Below are 23,978 nucleotides of genomic sequence, written 5' to 3' on the forward strand. Positions count from 1 at the left end.
AAAAAAAAAAGCACGTGCCACTGATACATGTAACTATATGAATATATCTCAAAAGCCTTAGCTAGGTGAAAAGAAACAGGCACAAAGGCTATGTACAATATGATCCATTTATATAACATTCTGGAAAAGGCAAAACCATAGGAACTGAAATCAGATCAGTGGCTGCCATGGGATGGGGTGATGGGAGGAGATTGACTGCAGAGAGTAAGGAGGTGATGGAACTATTCTGTGTCTTGATTGTGGTGGTGTTATATGACTGTATACCTTTATCAAAACTCGTTAAAAGGGTGATTTTATTGTATATAAATCAACCTGCTTTTAAAGAAAAAGTTAAAGTTAAAAAGTTAAAGAAAAAGTTAAAGCCAGTTTTCAACATCAGAAATTATCTTCATAAATTTAAGGGTAAAGAAAACTAGGCGATAGATCAGATGACTCCAAAGTCAAGTCCTTTGTCTTTTGACTCAGTGGTCAAAAATTTTTTTTATTGTGAAGAGATTTTTATATGTTAGAAATTAATAGTCTTTCTTATTATCAGAGTTTTGTGCCTTTACCAGTATACAACCTTCTTGTCCCAACAACAGGATCTACCTTCATTTATCTTCATAAAGTCACCCTTTCAATCATTATTGAATTGTCTTCATGAATATCTTACAGTTTGTGTTAATTTTATTCTTAATTATGTATTCTTTGTGAGTCTTGTTGTAAATTGAGTCTTTCCTTCCATTATATATTCTAACTGGTTATTTGAAAAGAAATTTATTTTTTATATAATATGTTGATTATATAACCATTATCTTTGAACTGTGTAGTAATTTTTCAGTTGATTCCTTTGGCCTAAGTATGAAATCATTATTGGTATAAGCAGTGGACTTTGAATTTTATCAAATATCATTCCAGATCATGTAATCTATGACTTTTCTATTAATATGAAGAATTACATTGACTTCCTAAAATATAAAGACATTCTTGCATATCTGGTTGAATCCCATCTGGTCACTTTGGTTTATTCTTTTAATGTGCTGGATTCTAACATTTTTTATTTAGAATTTTTGCACCATATTTACATGATAGGTCAGTCAGTCTGTTTTCCCTTTAGTCTCTCTTTGTTAGGAACTTTGCATCAATGTTAAGCTAGCTCTCAAGAAAGAATTTGGAGGCTTTCTCTATGTTGCAAAATATTAAATAGTATTAATAATACCTGTTCTTTAAATGGTTGGAAAAATATGCCAGTGATATTATCTGTATCTGTGCCTAGTAATAAACTGAAATATCTCAAATCCCTTTCAGCATAGAATTGTGTATCTTGCTTTCTTGGTCAGGTATATTCTGACTCTTCTAAAATTGTTCATTTTATACTAAATTCCTTTATTGAGCAGGTATTCTTCATGCAGATAGGGAGTGTCATTTGAGAGTTGTCCATATGAACTGTTTTTCATTTTGAAGGGTGAGTCACTCCTGTGGCCTCTACCTGCTTGTGCTTAGTAGTGGTTTATAATGCTTTGACAGGAACTGAACTTCAGTGATCATAGCCTTTAATGCGCTATTCAAATTGGAGGGGAGAGGCATGCTCCATTTATCTCTTTATTAACAAGGAATCTCTCAGGAACTTCTGCCAGCTATTAGTTTTATTAAACTACAGCCTAATAGTAAGTATCTTTATTATGAAAGTCCAAAAAAGGTAATAATGAACTCTGGAAATATAAAGATCATTGGGTTTATTGTTTTTAGTGGACAGGGAGTGTTTGAGATTTTACTTGGTAGAATATTCCTTATTAAGTACTGGAGAACTAGATTGATCACTTCTTAGAGATTTTCATAAAGTTTAAAATAGAGAGCCTAGAGTTTGGGTTGGAGATTTGTGGTCTGAAGCTCCTTGGCCCACTTCCTCCCATGTGTGGTAGGCCGATTAACGCCCCGACGGCAAGATAACCATGTCCTCATGCCCATAACTTTGAATGTTACTTCCTATTGCAAAAGGGACTGTGCAGGTGTGATTAAGTTAAGGACTGGGGGAAGATTTTCTGGATTATCCTTGTGGGCCTTAAATGTAATCACAAGTCTCCTCATCACAAGTGTCCTTATAAGAGCGAGGCGGAGAGAGGCCTGACTACGGAAGCAGAGATGATAGTGTTGCAGCCAGGGGCCAAGGAAAGCCAGTCTCCAGAAGTGGGACAGGTAGGGAACAGATTCTCCTCTGGAGTGTCCAGAAGGAACCCACCCTGCTGACGTCTTGACTTTAGCCTCTTAAGATTCATTTTGGACTTCTGACAACAGGATGATAAATTTTGTGTTGTTTTAAGCCCCTGTAAATTTATAGTGTTTGTTATAGCGGCAACAGGAAACAATACAGTATGGGTACCTGTTAACTAAACATATGAGGGCAGGGACCTAGGCCTATGGAATTCAACTCCATACCCCAGTGCCTAGAACTGTGCCTTACATAATAAGGCACAGTATATTTGTTAATGGAGGATGGGAGGGAGAGAGGGAGGAAATATCAGGTAATGTATAACTTGATTAAATCAACATGGTGAGCATGGTGTAGGTGTCTAGCTTCTGGGTGAAGCGGAGAAAAACAGTAAGGTTGAAAACTTGAAGCCCACCCATGACCAAATAGATTTTATAGCATTGTTCTAGGACATCGCTTTTTAAAAATAGAACTCCCATATGATCCACACTAACTCAAAAAGATATATGTACCCCCATGTCATTGTAGCAGTATTTATAGTGGCCAAGACATGGAGACAACCTAAGTGTCCATCAGCATGTTAATGGTTGAAGAAAATGTGGCATATATGTACAATGGAATATTATTCAGCCATTAAAAAAATGAAATCTTGCCCTTTGTGACATGGATGGACCTTGAGGGCATTATCCTAAGAGAAATAAGTCAGACAGAGAACGATAAATACCACATGATTTCACTTATATGTGCAATCTAAAAAAAAGGAAAGAAAACCAAGCTTATAGATACAGAGGACAGACTGGTGGTTGCCAGGTTGGGGGTGAGGCAGCAAAATGGGTGAAGGGGGTCACACACACTTCCAGCTATAAAATAAGTAAGTCACAGGGATGTAATGTTACCCAAAAGGTGGGGGGGAGGGGGGAGGAGGCCATTGTGTAATTAAAAAATATTTGTTTGAACAGCAGAAGATAGAAAATAACTGAGGAACCTTACAAACCAAACAATTTGAAGTTCAAGGATCCCTATCTCATTACTTGAAGGAGGAAAACACAAATGCATACACATACATAGAGAAGTATTTCAATTAAAATTCAGGTTCAGTCCTCCAGTTCCTAGTTTGTATAAGGTGCCAGGAAAGTAGTTAATTGTATTTTACCAAGTGAGTGCAGGAAATAAACAGGGTAATGTTATTTATTTTATGACTAATTTTAATTTTAAAAACAAGTTATATGTTCACATTATACAAAAATCAAACTGGTAGTTAGCAAAAAGCCATCATCCCGCTTCTGTCCACCAGTGACTTAGTTTCCATCCTCACAGGCAACCCTGTGTTACCATTTTTTATATTGTTTCTGGTATATAAACAAATAAACCTCTAAATCCCCTTTTTCTCATCTTTTTATGCAGTTCATAACATACAAGTTATATTGCTCTATAGCTTACTTTTTTCACTTTAACAATATGTGGTGGCGCAGTGGTTAGGAATCCGTCTGCCAATGCAGGGGACACGGGTTCGAGCCCTGGTCTGGGAAGATCCCACATGCCACGGAGCAACTAAGCCCGTGCACCACAACTACTGAGCCTGTGCTCTAGAGCCCGTATGCCACAACTACTGAAGCCCGCGCGCCTAGGGCCCATGCTCTGCAGCAAGAGCAGCCACCACAATGAGAAGCTCTTGCACCTCAACGAAGAGTAGCCCCCGCTCACCACAAGTAGAGAAAGCCCAAAGCAACGAAGCAGCAACGAAGACCCAATGCAGCCAGTTAATTAATTAATTTAAAAAAACAATATGTTTTAGCTCCCTCCATATCAATGGGTAAAGAACATCTGTTTTTTTATGGTCGCTAATTAGTCCATGTTTCCAATTTACACTTCCACTGCGGTGAAGGAATGTGCCTGTTTGTCTACCAGGGAGGGACAAGCTTTTTCTGTAGAGGGTGGAAAGAAAACATTATTTAGACTTGTGGGCCATGTACATTCTCTGATGCATCTTATTCTTGGTTTTGTTTTGTTTTGTTTTGTTTATAACCCTTCAAAAACACAAAACCGTTCCTAGCCACAGGCCATACAAAAAGCAGGCCAAGGGGGCTATAGTTTACTGGTCCTCGCAAACATACTCATACCAATCTGATGGGTAAAACAATTGAGATCCAATCTAATATTATTTGTATTTCTCTTATCAGCAAGGTTGAGCATATTAGAGCCCTTTGTATTTCCTTTTCTGTGACTATTTGTATTTTTTGCCCATTTTCTTTCTTTTTTTTTTTTTATTTTGCGGTACGCGGTATGCGGGCCTCTCACTGTTGTGGCCTCTCCTGTTGCGGAGCACAGGCTCCGAACGCACAGGCTCAGCGGCCATGGCTCACAGGCCCAGCCACTCCATGGCATGTGGGATCTTCCCGGACAAGGGCACGAACCCATGTCTCCTGCATCAGCAGGCGGACTCTCAACCACTGCACCACCAGGGAAGCCCTGCCCATTTTCTTAGAGTTGTTGATTTTATTTATAGTAACTTTTCATATAGGGAAATTACCTCTTCTCTTTGAAATGAATCACAAATATTTTCCTCAGTTTTATCTTTTTATTTTGCTTATAGAAGATTTTGCCATGTAGAAATTGTTTTGAGTAGTAAAATTTATCAAAGTTATTTTATGACTTGAGTTTTAGATAGTACTTTATGCCTTTCCCATTCTAAGATTATAAAACAAAAATTTTGTGGGTTTTTTTTTTCTGGTGCTTTTGTGATTTCATTTTATCATTTAAATCTTTGATCCACTTTCAAAGATTTATATAAATTTATTTTATAAAATTACAATTTGTATTGGTGTGAGGAGAATGGGTCCAACTTAATTTTTTCCCAGATAGCTCACCAGTTGTCCCAGAACCGTTTACTGAATTATCCTCTATGCTTCCCTCCCCGACCCTCCATTTGAAATGCCACGTTTATTACACACTAAACTACAGTATGTATTTGGATCTATTTCTGTATATCCTGTTCCATTGATCTATCTAGACAGGCGTGCTTTTGAATTCCGACTCCTCCCTAAACTGCTGTGTGAATCATATTTCATGGAGGAAATAATAGATGCAGTTAAATAAAGAAATAGCCAGATCTGTCTGCAGCCTGCACCTGTACCTTGTGCTTTGCTTTACCTCACCTCCTATTACAAAGAAAGAGCTGTCCCTGCTCCTGTGTGCCCTGGGTCTCTTCTTCCCTGGTCTACTCCTAGAGGCACCTTCTCTTCTTCATCATTAATTTCTGCCTCTTTTAGATGATTACCATATAAACATCCCTTAAGAATAATTAAAAAGCGACCCAAACAAAAAACCGTGTCCATCTATGGCCCCATTTCTCCATTTGTCTTCAGAGTCAAGTCCATTTCTACACCTTCTGTTTTCTCCTCAACCCACCCCATTCAGGCTGTGGTTCCTACCTCGTTGGTGAGGTGACTCTTCCCAAGGTCACTGGCAGCCTCCATCTGCCAAACCTAGTCATGGACTATGGGATGGACTCCTTTGCTTTCAGCTCTTGCACCTCTACCATTCATTCTACACACACTGGCCATGGTAATCTTTTTAAAAACATAAATGAAATTATGTCACAGTCCTGCTTACACACTCTCCAGAGGCTTCCCATTACAATGATAATAAAACTCGAACACCTTTCCACGGCCTTCAAGGCTTTTTATGATTTGGCCTCTCCTGCTTCTCAGTCTCACCTCCTGTTAACGCTCCCTGATACTCGTAGCCTCCATCCACTCTGGCCTTTCTCTGGCCCCTAGAACGTGGCAAACCATCTCCCATCTTAGGCCTCTGCACTTGCTCTTCCCTGTGTCTAGAACGTTCTTCCCTCAGAGCTGGCTGGTTCCTTTATAAAATTCAGGTCTCAGCTCAAATGCTGCCTCTTCAAAGGAGTCGCCCTTGACCATCTGGTTGAAGTAGCCCCTCCCCACTCTTTATCCCGGTGCCCCTTAGTTTCTTCATTGCACTTAGCACTAATGGAATTTTCTTATTTACATGTATGTTGTCTTAAGTTTCAACATCTAGACTGGGAATTGGGACCTCAGTTATGGAAAGCCAAGTTTTTGCAATGGGGCAGAGGAGTGAGTGTCTCCTTGGCAGGAGCTTCTTTTCCTGGATAGCCTCTTTAAAGTATGGGATGTGCCGCTAATAGTTATTGAAGGAAGTCTGCACTTTGGAAAAATGTCTCTGGGAATCTCTGCCTTTTCTAAGTCACAGACTATATTGTAAATTGTTCTGGAAGGGAAAGTGTTTTAACCCAGTTGGTGTAACTGCTAAATGTTTTGCTTTAAAAACGCACACATTGAACTCTTAGAGTATTAATTGATATGTTAACACCCTGAGCTCCTGTGGTATTAACTGTTTTAAAAATATAACAGTAGGGCTTCCCTGGTGGCGCAGTGGTTGAGAGTCCGCCTGCCGATGCAGGGGACACGGGTTCATGCCCCGGTCCGGGAGGATCTCACATGCCGCGGAGCGGCTGAGCCCGTGAGCCGTGGACGCTGAACCTGCGCGTCTGGAGCCTGTACTCCGCAATGGGAGAGGCCACAACAGTGAGAGGCCTGCGTACTGCAGAAAAAAAAAAAAAAAAATATATATATATATATATATATATATGTATGTATGTATGTATGTATGTATGTATGTATATATATAAAACAGTAGTTGGGTAGCCGTGAAGTGATTACAGCTGCCAACAAGTAAGGGTCATAATGGTGAGAAAGAAGTCATTTCCTGCCTTACTTAGGGACGCCAGCAACAGCATGCTCCATAAACGCGTAGACGAGGTATCTTTTCGACTTTCAGTTACTTATCTGAAGTACACTATTACTTTTCTCAGCAGTGGTAATCATCAGAATCCGATGATCATCTCCTTGGTATCCAGGAAAAAGAGGGGCTCAATCCTTGTTTATTGAATTACAATCTAACCTCCAAATGTGGATTCTTTACCATATGCTGCACAGTTTAAGCTGCCTCTACCACAGTGTTTGACATAATGTAAGAATAACAGGATCAAAAGTCACATATATGGTGTGATCTCAGTTATGCTCCATGCAGATTGAAGCTGTCACAAACAAAGTATAATGTATTCGTGTTGTTAAATGGATAGCAAGATTATGGGATTTTTTTTTTCTTATGACTTTTCTGTATTGGGCAAATAGGCTTATGGGCATGACTTCTGGGGCGGCCTGAGCAGTGCCCAGCTCTTGGGTGCCCTGCATAGCCAGTGTGCGGTGCACAAGCCCCCAGCAGACTGTCCTTGCCTAATAAGCTTGTGGTGGAGCCTCTAGCAGCAATAGCTGCTTTATACCAGTACACTCTAAAGCACTCCCAGGGTTAAGTCAGACTCGAACATTTATTTGTTCGTTCCACACACACGTACTGAATGGCTGATTTTTGCCAAGACATATTAGTTACATTAAGCATGAAGTAAACCAATAGATATGGCGCCTGTACTCAAGTTGCTTCTGGTATATTAGGAAGACGACCCATATTAAACAACTAACACTCTCAGGCAATTCTGACTTGTGATAATGGTTATGAAAGAAAAGTATCACGTACTATGTGAGCACAGGGCAGGGGAGAGCCTAATTCAGGTTGAGTGTTTCAGGTGAGGCTGAAACCCCAATACTGAGAGGAGTTAGCCAAATTAAGAATATGCCAAACGGAGGAAGCTGCATGGGAAAGGCCAAGAGGCAGAGAAGAGCGTATGAAAAGTCGAAGGAGACCAGTGTGGGCTGATGCGGCCAGGCTGGGAGAGATGGCCTGAGATACAGAAGTAGGCAGGGCGGGGGTGTTCTGTAAGTTGCAGCTTGAGAAAGGTGTGCTGTGACTGAGACAGGTCAGAGATGCTGAGAAGGAAGGTGCAGCCCCCTTGAGCCTCTAAAAACAAGTCTCCTCTCCTGGGCCTCCACACAGACGCAGTGTTTGCCGTGACCTCCCGCCTCTTTTTCTAAGGCCTGGCACCATGGCCAAGGTAACCGGGTGCCATTAGTGTGCATCACCACTACAACCTCTGGGGGAACCTGGTCTTTCCACGCTGAGCACATAAATGTAGTAAACGAAAGTGAGGGCATACTAGATTCAGGTGTTTAAGTTAGATTAGCCATCCACCCCAAAATATACAGATGTTCCAGTACTGCGATACTTGGGAGTTGGGGTATACGGTATTCGGTTCTATTTATATTTCTACCAGCAAGTAGTTGGGATGGGTTTTTCCTTCCTTCCTTCCGTCCTTCCTTCTTCCCTCCGTCTTCTCTTCTCTTCTCTTCCTCTCCCCCCCACTTTCTTTCTTTCATCAGTTGTTTCCTACTGAAATTAGAAGAAACATCTCTTTAATTATTGCCAATAGAGGTTAATATGAAAACAAAGTGATCGTTCACCCTGCTTTGTAATCTGTGTGACCATATTTTAATACAACTAATACTCCATTATTGTCAGCATGTGGTTGCACTGGGAAATTTCACTTTCGGTCAGCAAGCTCATTACTGAAAACTACTATAAGAGAAATGCCCTTGAGTCATGTACTTGTCTTATTGCCACGGTGTTCTCTGATAAGTGGTTCTTCCCCCAAATAAGCATACTTCATTTGCCATCTGTTTAAAATCACCGCAGAATGAAAACTAATACCTTGACGCCTAAGGACATCATCTCTCTTTCCTACACTGGAATTCTGCGGGAGAATGTATTGAGCATTACTTGTTCTTTCATTCTTTTCAGATTCTTCTTAATCCTTTGGTGAAAACTCGGTGACACAACATGGCTGCAAATAAGCCGAAGGGTCAGAATTCTTTGGCCTTACACAAAGTCATCATGGTAGGCAGTGGTGGTGTGGGCAAGTCTGCTCTGACCCTGCAGTTCATGTACGATGAGGTAAGTGCTGATTTTATCATGGATATCAAAGTTGGGGCTTTCAGAGAGTATTTCTCTACCTCTGTTTTGGTGCTGTTTTGGATGGATTCCTTGAATTCTTGAAAGCTACTGATCATTTTTTTCCTGTTCAGAGTCAACATTTGTATACAACTTGATTTAACAAGTCAAGAACTCAAGGTCCTTAAAATTCTTATGCTTTTAAAAAACAAAACAGGGACTTCCCTGGTGGCGCAGTGGTTAAGAATCTGCCTGCCAGTGCAGGGGACGCAGGTTCGAGCCCTGGTCCAGGAAGATCCCACATACCACGGAGCAACTGGGCCCGCGCGCCACAACTACTGAGCCTGCGCTCTAGAGCCCACGTGCCACAAGTACTGAAGCCCGCACACCCAGAGCCCGTGCTCTGCAACAAGAGAAGCCACCGCAGTGAGAAGCCCGTGCATCACAATGAAGAGAGCCCTCGCTCGCTGCAACTAGAGAAAGTCCGCGTGCAGCAGCAAAGACCCAATGCAGCCAAAAATTAATTAATTTTTTTAAAAAACCCTGGAAACAGTACCTATTTTTGAGCAATCTAGCTGGCTTTTTTATTTTTAGTGTTTTTAATGGTGAGTCCCACCTTGAATTAATAGAACTGGTGGATATAGTACCTAATTGAAACTTGACGTTAATATATATAAGTTGTCCTTTAATAACTTCAGTGAAAAAGTCAGTTATTGTGTACTGGCATGGCACCACACTCAACACTAAGCAGGAAAAGGCTTTGTCCCTAAAATAAAATTACTAGACAGGTTACAGATTTCTGTGCATGTATTTGTATCAGACTTTATTGTCCCAGAGGTAAGGTCTCAGCCTATATACAGCAATACATTCTTTCCCTAGAGGACTATTAATAAGGCTAAATGATTTAAGAGTTGGTAATCAAATTTAGGCATTTATCCTCAATTCTTCTTCCTCCCAAATAGAAGCAAAGATTTATGGTTACTCTTTCTTAATCCTCAAAAAAATCCTGTGTGTGGTAGGCAGTGGTTTCCCCATCTTACAGATGAGGAAACAGAACCTCAGAGAGGTTTCCCAGCCTGCCCAAGAGGAGTGATCTCTGATGAGTAACTAAGTATTAAACCTAGTCTTCTAAGAAAAAAGTCCTGTGGACTTTCACCACCTAAGGTCTCTTTTCATTGCCTGCTCATGAGCATTTCTTTCACACACACAGAACTCTTAAATCCATCAGTTGTGTTGCTTATGATAAACAATTTAGAGAGGGGGAAATTGAAATGGTACTTTCACTGAAATTGCTAATTTATCTGTTCAGTTCTGTTTTTCATGCTGTTCACCTTAATAGCTGCTTTTCTTTAAACTAATCCTCAAATCAGTTCCCTTCTTGACAATAGGAGGTCAAAGGTAAGAATGTTCATGTCTGACATTTGAGGAATGGTGACACTTTCATTTAATATTTATAAATATTTAATATTCATAATATTATCAGATATGCTGTTAATTAAATATTCATAAATATTTATAAATATTTAATATTTGTAAAATATTAGCATGTAATTGTCACAGAATGTTCTATAGCTTTTACAGTTACAAATGCACTGTGCTTGATTTTCTAATTATTTGTTGAGTGTCTTCCATGTACCAGGCATATTCCAGGCTTTGGAGATACAGTGCTGAGTAGACTAATCAAGGTCCCTGCCCCCAGGGGTTAAATTCTAATAGGGGGATTTAGACAGTGAGCATATAAATAAGAAAATATCAGATAATGAAAATATTTACAGGCACTATTAAGAAAACCCACTGAAGTATGTGTGTATACATACCCATATGCCAACAATGATACACTGATCAAAAATATTGAGGTGAGATTTAGGGGGTAAAAGATAGAAGTACGACTGTAAAGTTGTTTAACTGTGCTATTTTAAGAAATTGGAAGTTTGGGGAGAAATTTCAAAGTTCAAGATTTGGCATTTTACAGGGTAGTATAAGCCACTTTCTTGACATGGTTCATTTTGGAGAAAGAAAAGATTTAACTGTGCTTTCAATGCTTACCTAAATATTAACTTACTTTCAAGTTATTTCCACAATTCTGACATGAAAATTTATATTTAGAGTCAGAAAGGGTTCTTAAACATTTGATAAAATATCTGTGTAGTAGTTTCTGCAGGTGTAGTGTTCTAAGTAAGAAAAAAGGCACGGTTTTCAAGCCGTCAGCGGCCTAGAGCTGTTCAGTCCCCACCACCAAATTGCCTGAAATGGAAATTTAAATGAATGTAGTGTTTACCATTGGGGAAAACTGAATGACGGCTACATGTGACCTCTCAGTACTATTTTGGCAACTTCATGTGGATCTATATTTCAAAATAAGAGGCTCTGAAAAGTAAGGATAATCCTCAAGGGGATGCGCTTTCACCTCTTGCAGTTTGTGGAGGACTACGAGCCTACCAAGGCCGACAGCTACCGGAAGAAGGTGGTGCTGGACGGGGAGGAAGTGCAGATCGACATCTTGGACACAGCCGGGCAGGAGGACTACGCCGCCATCAGGGACAACTACTTCCGGAGCGGCGAGGGCTTCCTCTGTGTCTTCTCCATTACGGAAATGGAGTCCTTCGCGGCCACAGCCGACTTCAGGTATGTCAGGGAGTCGTGCCGTTACACCGCAGAACAGCTTGCTCCCCAGAAACAAGCAGACCACTGGAGGCTCTTACCTGATCGCCTTTCCCTCTGCGTCTAGTCGTGTTTATTCCCTCTGTGACATCAGTGTGACTCTGTCCGCTGCATGCTTGTACTCACATCCTCGGCGCACCCTGCATAATCCCACAGCCAGCTCTGCCAGTGCCAGCTGCACTGGAGCCTGAGTTTGTGGCAGCATCCATACCCAGACTCTCCTCATGCGTTTCTGAAGTATTTCCCTTTGAAGTACAGTACTACTGCTGCCATAAGAGTAGACGCTTGCATTGCGTAATGGATCTCTGGCCCAGATTGTAACGCTCTGTGTTAGTCACTGGTGTCTCAGCACCTGTGTCATGCCCAGGAGGCACATTGCCATCCACCTCACTGACAGCACGGACTGAACTTTTAGTAGAAATAATACCACCATAGATTGGCATACTAGGTTTTGTTATACAGTATTTTTTTTACATCTTATTTACTGTTTGTGTAATCAAAATCTGTCCTCCATTTGGTTTGGGGCAGGGGGGCCAGGGGGCTGGTAAAGGGGAGAGGGGCTCTCTCCATACTTGAGAGAAATATAGCATAAATAAGTTCTTGAGTCGTCTCGTAAAGACGGCATGCTTAGGGCTTCCCTGGTGGCACAGTGGTTGAGAGTCCGCCTGCCGATGCAGGGGACACGGGTTCATGCCCCGGTCCGGGAAGATCCCACATGCCGCGAAGCGGCTGGGCCCGTGAGCCATGGCTGCTGAGCCTGCACGTCCAGAGCCTATGCTCCACAACGGGAGAGGCCACAACAGTGAGAGGCCCACGTACCGCAAAAAAAAAAAAAAAGACGGCATGCTTAATCACAAGCATCCTTTACTTGTATATTTTTATTTCTGCGTTGTCTGCTTTGGCGTGGGGCACACCAAGGCAGCATGTGATATATCCTCTGTTTTCAAGATTCACGCAGCTGAGTTGAATAAGTCATGAAACCAAGTGGAAGTTAGCGACAAAGTAGGAGATGTGGCCAGTGATGGTTACAGAGGATCCAGGAGAGGAGAGGAGCTGGGAGGCCTTCAAGAGATAGGTAACCCTGAAGGATAAGAAGGATTTCCACAGATGAGGAAAGAGGTCATTCCTGGTGGTTGAGCAAGAAACTGAAGCAAGGGTTACACAAAGCATTCCTTTTTATGTATACATGAAACTCTCAAGAACTTAAAAGATTCTAAAAGCACCTCCTTTGCAAAAAAGCATGTCATTGAGAAACTTTAAAAATATAAATTTATTTGTAACATTAAGTTTGTTGGCTTCTATAAGGAAGGAGTTTTGTATGTGATAAAGTGCAAAGGGAGTTTTGTAATCCTGGGAGACATGTTGAAAGTTATGTAAGTGTCAGTGATTATTCATTCATTCAAAAAAATATTTTGAGTGCTTATAACGTAGCAGGTTCTGTACTAAGTAATGGAATATATTTTGTCACCATAGCCACCAAAGCCAAAGTGGTATCTCAAGGGAGTGAGGTATTTTTATGCCAAGAGAAAGAATCTTGGGCTGTTGCTGTTACAGAAAATAAGTGAATCATTCATTACTCGTCTGTTGTACCTCCAGTGTGTTGCCCCTCCCATAAATAAAAAGTGTTCCTACTAACTGACCAGCAATAGGAAAGCCATTTTTGAGATCATCTGAATGGTTATAGTAGGCACTCCACACGGTCTGACCTGCAAAGTATAGCACAATGTCAGTTCCTCTCTTTTTAATTTCTTTTTATTGAAATATAGTTGATGTACAATGTTGTGTTCATTTCTGCTGTACAGTGAAGTGAGTCAGTTATACACATATACACATTATTCTTTCATATCCTTTTCCATTATGGTTTATCACAGGATGTTGAGTATAGATCTCTGTGCTATTCAGTGGGACCTTGTTGTTTATCTGTTCTATATATAAAAGCTTTCATCTGCCAATCCCAACCCCCTCCTCCTTGGCAACCACAAGTCTGTTCTCTATGTCTGTGGGTCTGTTTCATAGATAAGTTCATTTGTGTCATATTTTAGGTTCCACATATAAGTGATATCATATGGTATTTATCTTTCTGTTTCTGACTTCACTTAGTATGATCATCTCTAGGTCCATCCATGTTGCTGCAAATGGCATTATTTCATTCCTTTTTACGGCTGAGTAGTATTCCATTGTGTGTATATATATCTATACATGTCTCTATATATACCACATCTTCATCCATTCATCTGTCGATGGACACTTAGGTTGCTTCTGTGTCTTGGCTATTGTGAATAGTGCTGCTGTGAACGTAGGGGTGCATGTATCTTTTTGAATTAGAATTTTGTCCAGATGTATGCCCAGGAGTGGGATTGCTGGGTCATACGGTAGTTCTCTTTTTAGTTTTCTAAGGAGCCTCCATACTGTTCTCCACAGTGGCTGCACCAACTTACACTCCCACCAACAGTGTGGGAGGGTTCCCTTTTCTCCACGCCTTCTCCAGCATTTGTTATAGACTTTTTAATGATGGCCGTTCTGAGCAGTGAGAGGTGGTACGTCATTGCAGTTTTGATTTGCATTTCTCCGATTGTCAGCTCCTCCCTTTAGCCTTCCTGGGCCTCCCGTCACCCAGGCAGGATCCGTCGTTTCCTCATGTGTGTGTGCGGTATGCTTACCACAGCTGCAGCAGCACACTCGCCGCACTCTTACATGAGATTGATTTATATGTGTTTTTCCTGATATGGTAAAAACTCTTCTTATCCATTTCAGTGTCTCTAGTACCCCTGTTTGGCACAGTTGGTGGCCTATAACTTGTAGTGCTTATTGAGTGTTTGATAGAAATATTAGAAAGCTCTGTTAACGTTTTTTCATTCTCACTTTCCTTCTGATAAGAATGAAGTTGGACCAGTTTGTAAAGGTGCTTTCCTATTCTAAAATTCTGTAGTAGCCTCTCAAACTCTAAAGGGAGCATCACTTTAAGCAAAAATGCCAATAACGATTACAATCGTCACATCAGAAACCACTGATCACAGATCACCATAACAAATATAATAATAATGGAAAAGTTTGAAATGTTGCGAGAATTACCAGAATGTGACACAGAGACACAAAGTGAGCAAATGCTGTTGGAAAAATAGCGCTGATAGACTTGCTTGATGCAGGGTGACTACAAACCTTCAGTCTGTTAAGAAAAAAAAAAAAGTATCTACAAAGCACAGTAAAGCAGATTGCAGTAAACAAGGTATACTTGTATCAACCGTGATAAACGTACCACATTAATGTTAACAGTAGGGGAAACTGGATGTGGGGTATATGGGAACTCTCTGTCCTATCTTCACAACTTCTCTGTAAATCTGAAATCATTCTAACATAAAAAGTTTATTTTTAAAAAAGCATTTCGGAGGAAGTTGCATTTGATATTCACTTCGTACGTCTACTGCCATATTTATACTCTTCTTCGGTGTATTTTTCCGAATGAAGTGAATGTGGAGCTCAAATCATTGATGGTAGAAAAAGGAAGAAGTGCTGCTTGTTTCCTACTGGGTAATAAGTGAGCTTTTTGTTATTGTCTAGAAACAAATAACTGCTAATTGCATGTTTTGTTATTTTAACATGTAGAGATAACATTAATATTTCTTGCTCATTTTCTCTTATCCAGGGAGCAGATTTTAAGAGTAAAAGAAGATGAGAATGTTCCATTTCTGCTCGTTGGAAACAAATCAGATTTGGAAGATAAAAGGCAGGTTTCTGTAGAAGAGGCAAAAACCAGAGCCGATCAGTGGAATGTTAACTATGTGGAAACATCTGCTAAAACGCGAGCTAATGTTGACAAGGTAAAAAGGTGGCTCTACTGCTACGTCATGTTAAAAATAGGTTGATGTGCTTTAACTCGGCTCTGTTTAGTCTAGAGATTCTGTGAGACTTTCAAATAGAGGTTTAATACGTGTTGATTTTTTATGGCCCTGAATGCTCAAGTACAGCGCGTTAGGAATTTACTTCACTTTGTCCTTATAGGTTCCCGAGAGGCGTTAAAACATGAGACACTGCAGCTAGATGTACCTTTTTTTTTTTTTTTAAAGCACTGAAAGATTCCTGACCTGAATCCCTGCTTTTTTTTCCTTATCCTGATTGGCTGGAGAATCTAGAAGGAACAGTGTAAGTTCTCTGAGCTGACACCTGCCCAGCCTCACTTAAGTTCTCCCAGACCCCGGGGGGGAGAGGATTTTGAAGTCTCTGTCACCACAGCTGCCTTCCCTACCCTCAGCCTCTGTTCTCCCCCAAGTGGAAGGGGAGCTCCTGTGTCCTCTCCCCTCATCTTCACACTGTGTTCAGATTGGCCCTTCCTGGAGACCAGGTGCAGAACACCCTTACCTCGTTTCTAGAAGCCTTCCCAGGTGCTTTTCATCCTGCTGCGGGACGCCATCATCAGCATTTAGGAAGCCTGCCGGTTGCGCTGGGGCAGCACAGGTTCTGAGGGGCCTTTTCAGCCCCCACGTATCTAGGCTCTACTGAGTGCCTCTCAAAAACTAACGTGCAGGAGGATTGCCTACAGAGCCTGATAAACACAGATTCCTGGGTCTTCGCCAGAGATTTTGATTCGCTTGGTCTGGGGTGAGGCCTGAGAATTTGCCTATCTAGCTAGCTCCTGGATGTGCAAACGGGCGGTGCGGCACACTTGGAGTAACTGCCCTAGGTGGCCGCAGGTGCTTGTGAGCTCGTCTGCTGTGGCTGTAGATTCGCAGCCCTGGTCCAGAAATCATGATGTTAAAAATGTAGAGATTCTTTCTGCCTGTTACTGTAGGTTTTAAGACAGTGTTATTACTGTCTTAAACTAATTTTTTTTTTTTTAGTCACACGGTCAGATTCCTTTAAGTCCAAGACATCTGTACAAATTGCTGTAAGAGTTCTACTGAGTAGATCAGTTTCCTCTAAAGTTATGGCAGATTTAAAGTACTGATGAAATACAGTTTAAGCTTCAGCATGTTTGGGGTTTTGAAAGGCACCAATGAAGACTGTCATAGCATATGTATACTTTGTTTCCTCCTGTTTGATGTCTTGAGCAGGTTATAGAACAAACCATCGTGATCTAAGGGGAGTGGGGAGCAATAACTGTCCAAGCTCTGAGGCTTGAAGCAGTCCCGTAGTGTCACCTGCTGGCATCAGAGGCCCTGGGAAAATACGGTAGTGTGCATTATCAGAGATATCACCAGACAGTAAGAAAAAGACCAACAACCCAATGGGGAAATGGTCGAAAAACAGATAGCCCTGTCACAGAAAAGAAATGCAAATCGTGTTTAAACTTGCAAAGAGGCTTATGAGTCTTACTTATAAAAAGGGAAGTGAAATTTTTTTTACCTGTCAATTGGAAAAGGGCAAGAAGGTTGATAATAATACTGTTGACAGGAGTATGGGAAAAAAAGGAACTCTCATATGTTCTTGGAAGGGCAGTCTGGCAATTATCTATCAAAATTATGACCCCAACAATTCAAGTTCTAAAAATTTATTATACAGATAAAATTATACATCCATGCAAAGTGTATGTTCAGCAGTAGTCCTTGAAGCATTATTTGTAGAAGCAAAAGACAGGAAATATCCAAGTGTCCAGTAACAGATGGTGCGTCCATATAATGGAATACTGTACAGCTGTTGAAAAGAAATGAAGGTAGAGCTTAATGTGCTGATATGGAATGATCTTCAACATCAGTAAATGAAAAAGCAAAGTACAGAACAGCGTCTAGTTTGCTGCCATCTGTGTTTGAAACATACTCATACACACACAAGCGCACATGTATGTATATATCGGGAATATGTACGATTCTAGTACCTGTGGTTGCCACCAGAGAGCTAAGTCACAGACATGCATGTTTCACTGCTGTGTCCTGAAGAGTGGCTACCAGATAACGTACCTCAGTGGCTAAGGAAAAGTAACTTGCAGCAACTCTTCAGTTTCTTAAATTTGGTTACGTTGGGATTATATTTGTTTTTTGGGTTTGTTTGCTGAGGCAATGATGTAATACAGTTATAAGGGCTAATAATACTCTTTAGTGCTTGAAGAGCCAGGCGCTGTGGCCAGCACTCACTGTTTCATCTTTAACCCTATGAAGCATAGATAGTCCTCTCATGACGCCTTTTTAGGTGAGGAAATTGAGGTGCGGAGAGATTACATACCTGGCTCAAGGTCACCATGTTGTAGTGGCATCTGCTGGCTCTGGGTGTGGCCAGCTCTGGAGCCAATGTTCTTCCCTGTCTATTTTACTTAAAACAATGGTTGGAATACTTGTGGTTGGAATACTTGTGGCATCTCCCATGTTGTGTGTCATCCACTCCCAGGAGTCTGATCAGATTTTGCAGGATTAAGTGTTAACAGTGTCTCCTTCTATTGTAATTGAGAGGTGTCTTGTCACAGAAAACAAATACTAGCTCCCGCCAGACTTTAAACGCCCATGCCTTATCCTTACCAGGATTCCAAATAGACCACTGGGTAGAAGTTTCAAAGAAGCAGATTTTTAAAACTACCCTGTGAAAAAGCTTCATGACCATCAGAATTGTTGAGCTGAGGCCTGGCCTGTCTCAGAGGAATCACTCAGAGGCTGGAGGACCATCTGGGAAACCTGCTTGGGTCCTCCCGGTCATCTGATGACCTTGTAGTACCCTTCTAGCTAAATGCTCTGGCTCTTTAAATCGCAACTCCAAGGTTGCTCTTAATTTTAAGGAACATGTTGGGGGAAATGGAAAGAAATTAGGCAAGTAGATGTCAAAATCAAAGTATGATTTATTATGTCAAGAGAGCCAATTTTATGTTGGGGAAAGAATTTTGTTAGAAATGTGTCTTGTTTTTGAAAATGTTCTTAATTTTTTCTTTATACAATACATGAACATATGCTCATTGTATAAAGAAAAATTCATGATACAGAGGAAAAAGTATACGGAGGAAAAGTGAGTCTGTCACTCCACCCAGATTCCACTCACCTCCTTTACCTGTAGGAAACCACTGCTAACACGTGTGTATCTTTCCAGACATTTACCTGCCTTTAAAGACAGGCATACAGAATCTAAGGGAGAAAAAAAAAAAGAACCTTAGGGAAAGGTTGTATTTGCTTGTTTTCCACCTATATAAATAGGATTTGTGTGTATGTATAGTGTATTTCTGTGGTTTGCTTTTTAAATTTCACAGTAAATAGATCCCGTAGTTCTTTCCATGTTGCATATAGACGTACCACATTCTTTTTAAAATCTACAAAATGTTCCATAGTTAGGAAAATGGCTGAATTATGAAAAAAGCCTACCAGTGACATTTAGGTTGTCTGCAGTGCTATTACAAACATAACACAGTGAACTGTGTGAACGTGCACCCACACAAGACCAAAAGCAAGGGTGCATTTTAAATTTTAATGACAAGTCACCCTCCAGAGAGGCTGCCTTACACTCCCACCAACAGTGTGAGGAAACCCTTTCCCCACTACTTGCCAGTGTCAATTAAAGGAGCCTTTGGCTGGGCAGCTTGTAGTTGATTCATTGGCCGTTTGTAGATCTTCTGTGAACGCTGAAATTACATTGATCTAATGGGTTTATCTTTTTGATTCATAAGCCTACTTTATGTTAAGGACAGTAACCCTTTGTCCACTATATCCGTTTGGGACAGTGTCTCCTAATGCATACCATATCTGTTTTTATCTCTTTTTTTTTGAATGTATAGTTGATTTACAATATCATGTTAGTTTCAGGTGTACAGCAGAATGATTCAGTTATACATATGTATATTCTTTTCCAGATTCTTCTCCCTTTTAGGTTATTATAAAATATTGAGTATAGTTCCCTGTGCTATCCAGTAGGTCCTTGTTAGTTGTCTTTATTTTTTTTCCTACAAAAGAAATAGAAATTTTTATTCAAGCCAAATTTGAGGATTATAACTGCGTAGAGCATCTCAGAAAGCTCTAAGCACTGTTCCCGGTTATCTATTTTATATATAGTAGTGTGTATATGTTAATCCCAATCTCCTAATTTAGCTGTCTCTCACCCCTTCCCCTTTGGTAACCATAAGTTTGTTTTCTGTGTCTGTCTCTTTCTTTTTTGGAAATAAGTTCATTTGTATTTTTTTTTTTTTAGATTCCACATATAAGCGATATTATATGATATTTATGTTTCTCTGTTTGGCTTATACTTCATTTAGTATGATAATCTCTAGGTCCATCCGTGTTGCTGCACATGGCATTCTTTCATTCTTCTTTATGGCTGAGTAACATTCCTCTGTGTGTGTATACACATATATATCACATCTTCTTTATCCACTCCTCTGTCAGTGAACATTTAGGTTGCTTCCATGACTTGGCTATTGTAAATAGTGCTGCGATGAACATTGGGGTGCACGTATCTTTTTGAATTATGGTTTTTTCCAGGTATATACTCAGGAGTAGGATTACAGGATCATATGGTAACTCTGTTTTTAGTTTAAGGAACCTCCATACTGTTCTCCATAGTAGCTGCACCAATTTACATTCCCACCAACAGTGTAGGAGGGTTCCCTTTTCTCCACACCCTCTCCAGCATTTATTGTTTGTAGACTTTTTGATGATGGCCATTCTGACTGGTGTGAGGTGATACCTGATTTGCATTTCTCTAATAATTAGCGGTGTTGAGCATCTTTTCATGTGCCCATTGGCCGTCTGTATGTCGTCTTTGAAGAAATGTGTATTTAGATCTGCCCATTTTTTCATTGGGTTTGTTTTGATACTGAGTCACATGAGCTGTTTGTAAATTTTAGAGATTAATCCCCTGTTGGTCACATGGTTTGCAGTTATTTTCTCCCATTCTGTGGGTTGTCTTTTCTTTGCTTATGGTTTCCTTTGCTGTGCAAAAGTTTTTGAGTTTAATTAGGTCTCATTTGTTTATTTTTGTTTTTATTTCCATTACTCTAGGAGACAGATCCAAAAAGATATTGCTGCAATTTATGTCAAAGAGTGTTCTGTCTAGGTTTTCCTCTAGGAGTTGTATAGTATCCAGTCTTACATTTAGATCTTTAATCAGTTTTGAGTTTATTTTTGTGTATGGTGATAAAGAATGTTCTAATTGTATTCTTTTACATGTAGCTGTCCCAGTTTTCCCAGCACCACTTATTGAAGAGACTGTCTTTTCTCCATTGTATAGTCTTGCCTCCTTTGTTGTAGATAAACCCACGCACCTATGGTCAATTTATCTCTGGGCTTTCTATCCTGTTTCATTGATCTATATTTCTGTTTTGATTACTGAAGTTTTGTAGTATAGTCTGAAGTCAGGAAGTCTGATTCCTCCAGTTCCATTTTTCTTCCTCAAGGTTGCTTTGACTACCAGGGTCTTTTGTGTTTCCATACAAATTAAAAAATTTTTTGTTCTAGTTCCGTGAAAAATGCCATTGGTAATTTGATAGAGATTGCACTGAACCTGTAGATTGCCTTGGGTAGTGTAGTCATTTTGACAATATTGATTCTTCTGAGCCAAAAACACGTTATATCTTTACTGTTTGTGTTGTCTTCAGTTTCTTTTATCAGCATCTTAGTTTTTGGAGTACAGGTCTTTTGCCTCCTTAGGTAGTTGTATTCCTAGGTATTTTATTCTTTTTGATGCGATGGTAAATGGGATTGTTTCTTTAATTTCTCTGATCTTTCGTTGTTAGTGTATAGAAATGCAACAGATTTCTGTGTATTAATTTTGTATCCTGCAGCTTTACCGAATTCATTGATGAGCTCTTGTAGTTTTCTGGTAACATCTTCAGGATTTTCTATGTATAGTATCATGTCATCTGCAAACAATGACAGTTGTTTTAATTCTTCTTTTCCTATTTGGATCCCTTTTCTCTTTCTTGTCTGATTGCCATGGCTAGGTCTTCCAAACTATGTTGAATAAAAGTGGTGAGAGGCGACATCCTTGTCTTTTTCCTGATCTTAGAGAAAATGCTTTCAGCTTTTCACCATTGAGTATGATGTTAGCTGTGGGTTTGTCATATACAGCCTTTATTATGTTGAGGTATGTTCCCTCTGTGCCCAGTTCCTGGAGAGTTTTTATCATAAGTTTGGGTGCTAAATTTTATCAAAAGTTTTTTCTGCATCTATTGAGATGGTCATATGGTCATATGGTTTTTATTCTTCAGTTTGTTGATATGGTATAGCACACTGATTGATTTGCTCCATACCATGTCTTATTTATTTATTTAGGCTGCGTTGGGTCTTTGTTGCTGCACCTGGGCTTTCTCTAGTTGCAGCAAGTGGGGGCCACTGTTCGTTGTGGTACGCAGGCTTCTCACTGCGGTGGCTTCTCGTTGCAGAGTGTGGGCTCAGTAGTTGTGGCTCGCAGGCTCTAGAGCGCAGGCTCAGTAGTTGTGGCGCACAGGCTTAGCTGCCCCACGGCATGTGGGATCTTCCTGGACCAGGGCTCGAACCCGTGTCCCCTGCATTGTCAGGCAGATTCTTTAACCACTGTGCCACCAGGCAAGTCCCCATACCGTATCTTTTAACTTTGCTGATTTTTACCTTTTGCCATGGAAAAAACATTAAAGATTATGTTGTCAAATTTGTTGTTTTTCCTTTGAGACTTCTGGATTCTGTGGGGATCTTCCTGGACCAGGGCTCGAACCCGTGTCCCCTGCATTGTCAGGCAGATTCTTTAACCACTGTGCCACCAGGCAAGTCCCCATACCGTATCTTTTAACTTTGCTGATTTTTACCTTTTGCCATGGAAAAAACATTAAAGATGTTGTCAAATTTGTTGTTTTTCCTTTGAGACTTCTGGATTCTGTGGGGATCTTCCTGGACCAGGGCTCGAACCCGTGTCCCCTGCATTGTCAGGCAGATTCTTTAACCACTGTGCCACCAGGCAAGTTCCCATACCGTATCTTTTAACTTTGCTGATTTTTACCTTTTGCCATGGAAAAAACATTAAAGATTATGTTGTCAAATTTGTTGTTTTTCCTTTGAGACTTCTGGATTCTGTGGCTTGATCAGAAAAGCTCTCCCATCCTAAACTTAAAAAGCACTTACCCTAGGGCTTCCCTGGTGACGCAGTGGTTAAGAATCCACCTGCCAATGCAGGGGACACAGGTTCAAGCCCTGGCCCGGGAAGATCCCACATGCCACGGAGCAGCTAAGCCTGTGCACCACAACTACTGACCCTGTGCTCTAGAGACTTTGAGCCACAACTACTGAGCCCGCATGCCACAACTATTGAAGCTCGCGCACCTAGAGCCCGTGCTCCACAATGAGAAGCCACCGCAATGAGAAGCCTGCGCTCCGCAACAAAGAGTAGCCCCCGCTCGCTGCAACTAGAGAAAGCCTGCACGAGCAACGAAGACCCAATGCAGCCAAAAATTAAAATATAAATTAAAAAAAGAAGAAAACGTATAATTTTTGCTTCCTTTTTGTGTTGGCCTTTATAGTAGATCTTTAATCCTTCTGAAAATTTAGTATTGTCTGTGTTGTGAACTAGGGGCTGTTAAGTACTTAAAATGAAGAAACTGGTGAAGGCAAAGGTTTACATTTAAAGCTGATGCTTTAAGAGAGATGTTTGTCATTTCTAATAATTTTTATATGTTTTTTCAACTGTAAGTATTCTGAGCTAAGCATTTTGAGTCTGTGTCTAGTTTCGTTTCACTTTCATTTTACGTGAGAACAGGGATTTCCTGTGATCTCTACTCTGGAATTAGAAGAGTCAAATTCTGTACATGCCGGGGGGGGGGGGGAATGGGGGGAAGGGGACAGGAGGAAAGAGGGTGGGAGGAAATGAGGGCAAGCAGAAATTTTGAAAGTGTATTTTTAAAAAGTTGGAAGAAGCTCTGTACTTTCGGGATTATCATTTGTCTGAGTTTGTCAAAACCAATTCTTCATTCTTACTCCAAATTACTTATTTCCTTCCACTTGGCAGTTGAAACAAGGCCTCCTTTACCTTAATTCATTAAGTTAGCTGATGTAAAGTTTAAGATGACCTTGGTGGTTTCCAGTAGGGATTCGTTTGCAGTTTATTGCAGATACTCATCTAAAATTAGAAATCACATCTTCTAATATCCATTCTGCAGTGGTGTATTCACATCAGAAAGCAGTACTGGGAGTTTTCTGCTAATCACATGTAGTTAGTTTGGAGGCTTACTGCCCCGGCTGGTCAGCTGTGGACTTGAAGCAGAGGTGTTGCAAAATCCCCAGTCTCCAGGCCGTCAAGCTGCAGCAAGTGGGGCAAGAATTCATGGGGTTTGAACTGTCACCTGCGTGTTTCAGTACATTGCATTCTTTCTAAG

The 23,978-nt window shown here is 40.6% G+C and overlaps 1 protein-coding gene across 4 annotated transcripts in view; it reads left to right on the plus strand.

Moving 5' to 3' along the window:
• Window positions 1–23,978, plus strand: part of RALA (RAS like proto-oncogene A) — a 77,738-nt gene that overhangs the window by 47,986 nt on the left and 5,774 nt on the right. For 2 of the 4 annotated variants that reach the window (XM_022593039.3, XM_022593040.2), the window contains 3 exons: window positions 8,927–9,079; window positions 11,493–11,701; window positions 15,381–15,555. In XM_022593039.3, coding sequence (XP_022448747.1) covers window positions 8,966–9,079; window positions 11,493–11,701; window positions 15,381–15,555 — 498 coding nt within the window. In that variant the 5' untranslated portion in view covers window positions 8,927–8,965. Of the gene's footprint in view, window positions 1–8,926; window positions 9,080–9,210; window positions 9,682–11,492; window positions 11,702–15,380; window positions 15,556–15,736; window positions 18,798–23,978 lie in introns of those variants that run through there. The other 2 variants (XM_089917834.1, XM_089917835.1) reach the window with 2 other exon arrangements.

Source organism: Delphinapterus leucas, chromosome 9 (genome assembly GCF_059928025.1).
Source record: "Delphinapterus leucas isolate spDelLeu-1000000601 "Yukka" chromosome 9, BTC_Dleu_Yukka2, whole genome shotgun sequence".
Taxonomy (NCBI): Eukaryota; Metazoa; Chordata; class Mammalia; order Artiodactyla; family Monodontidae; genus Delphinapterus; species Delphinapterus leucas.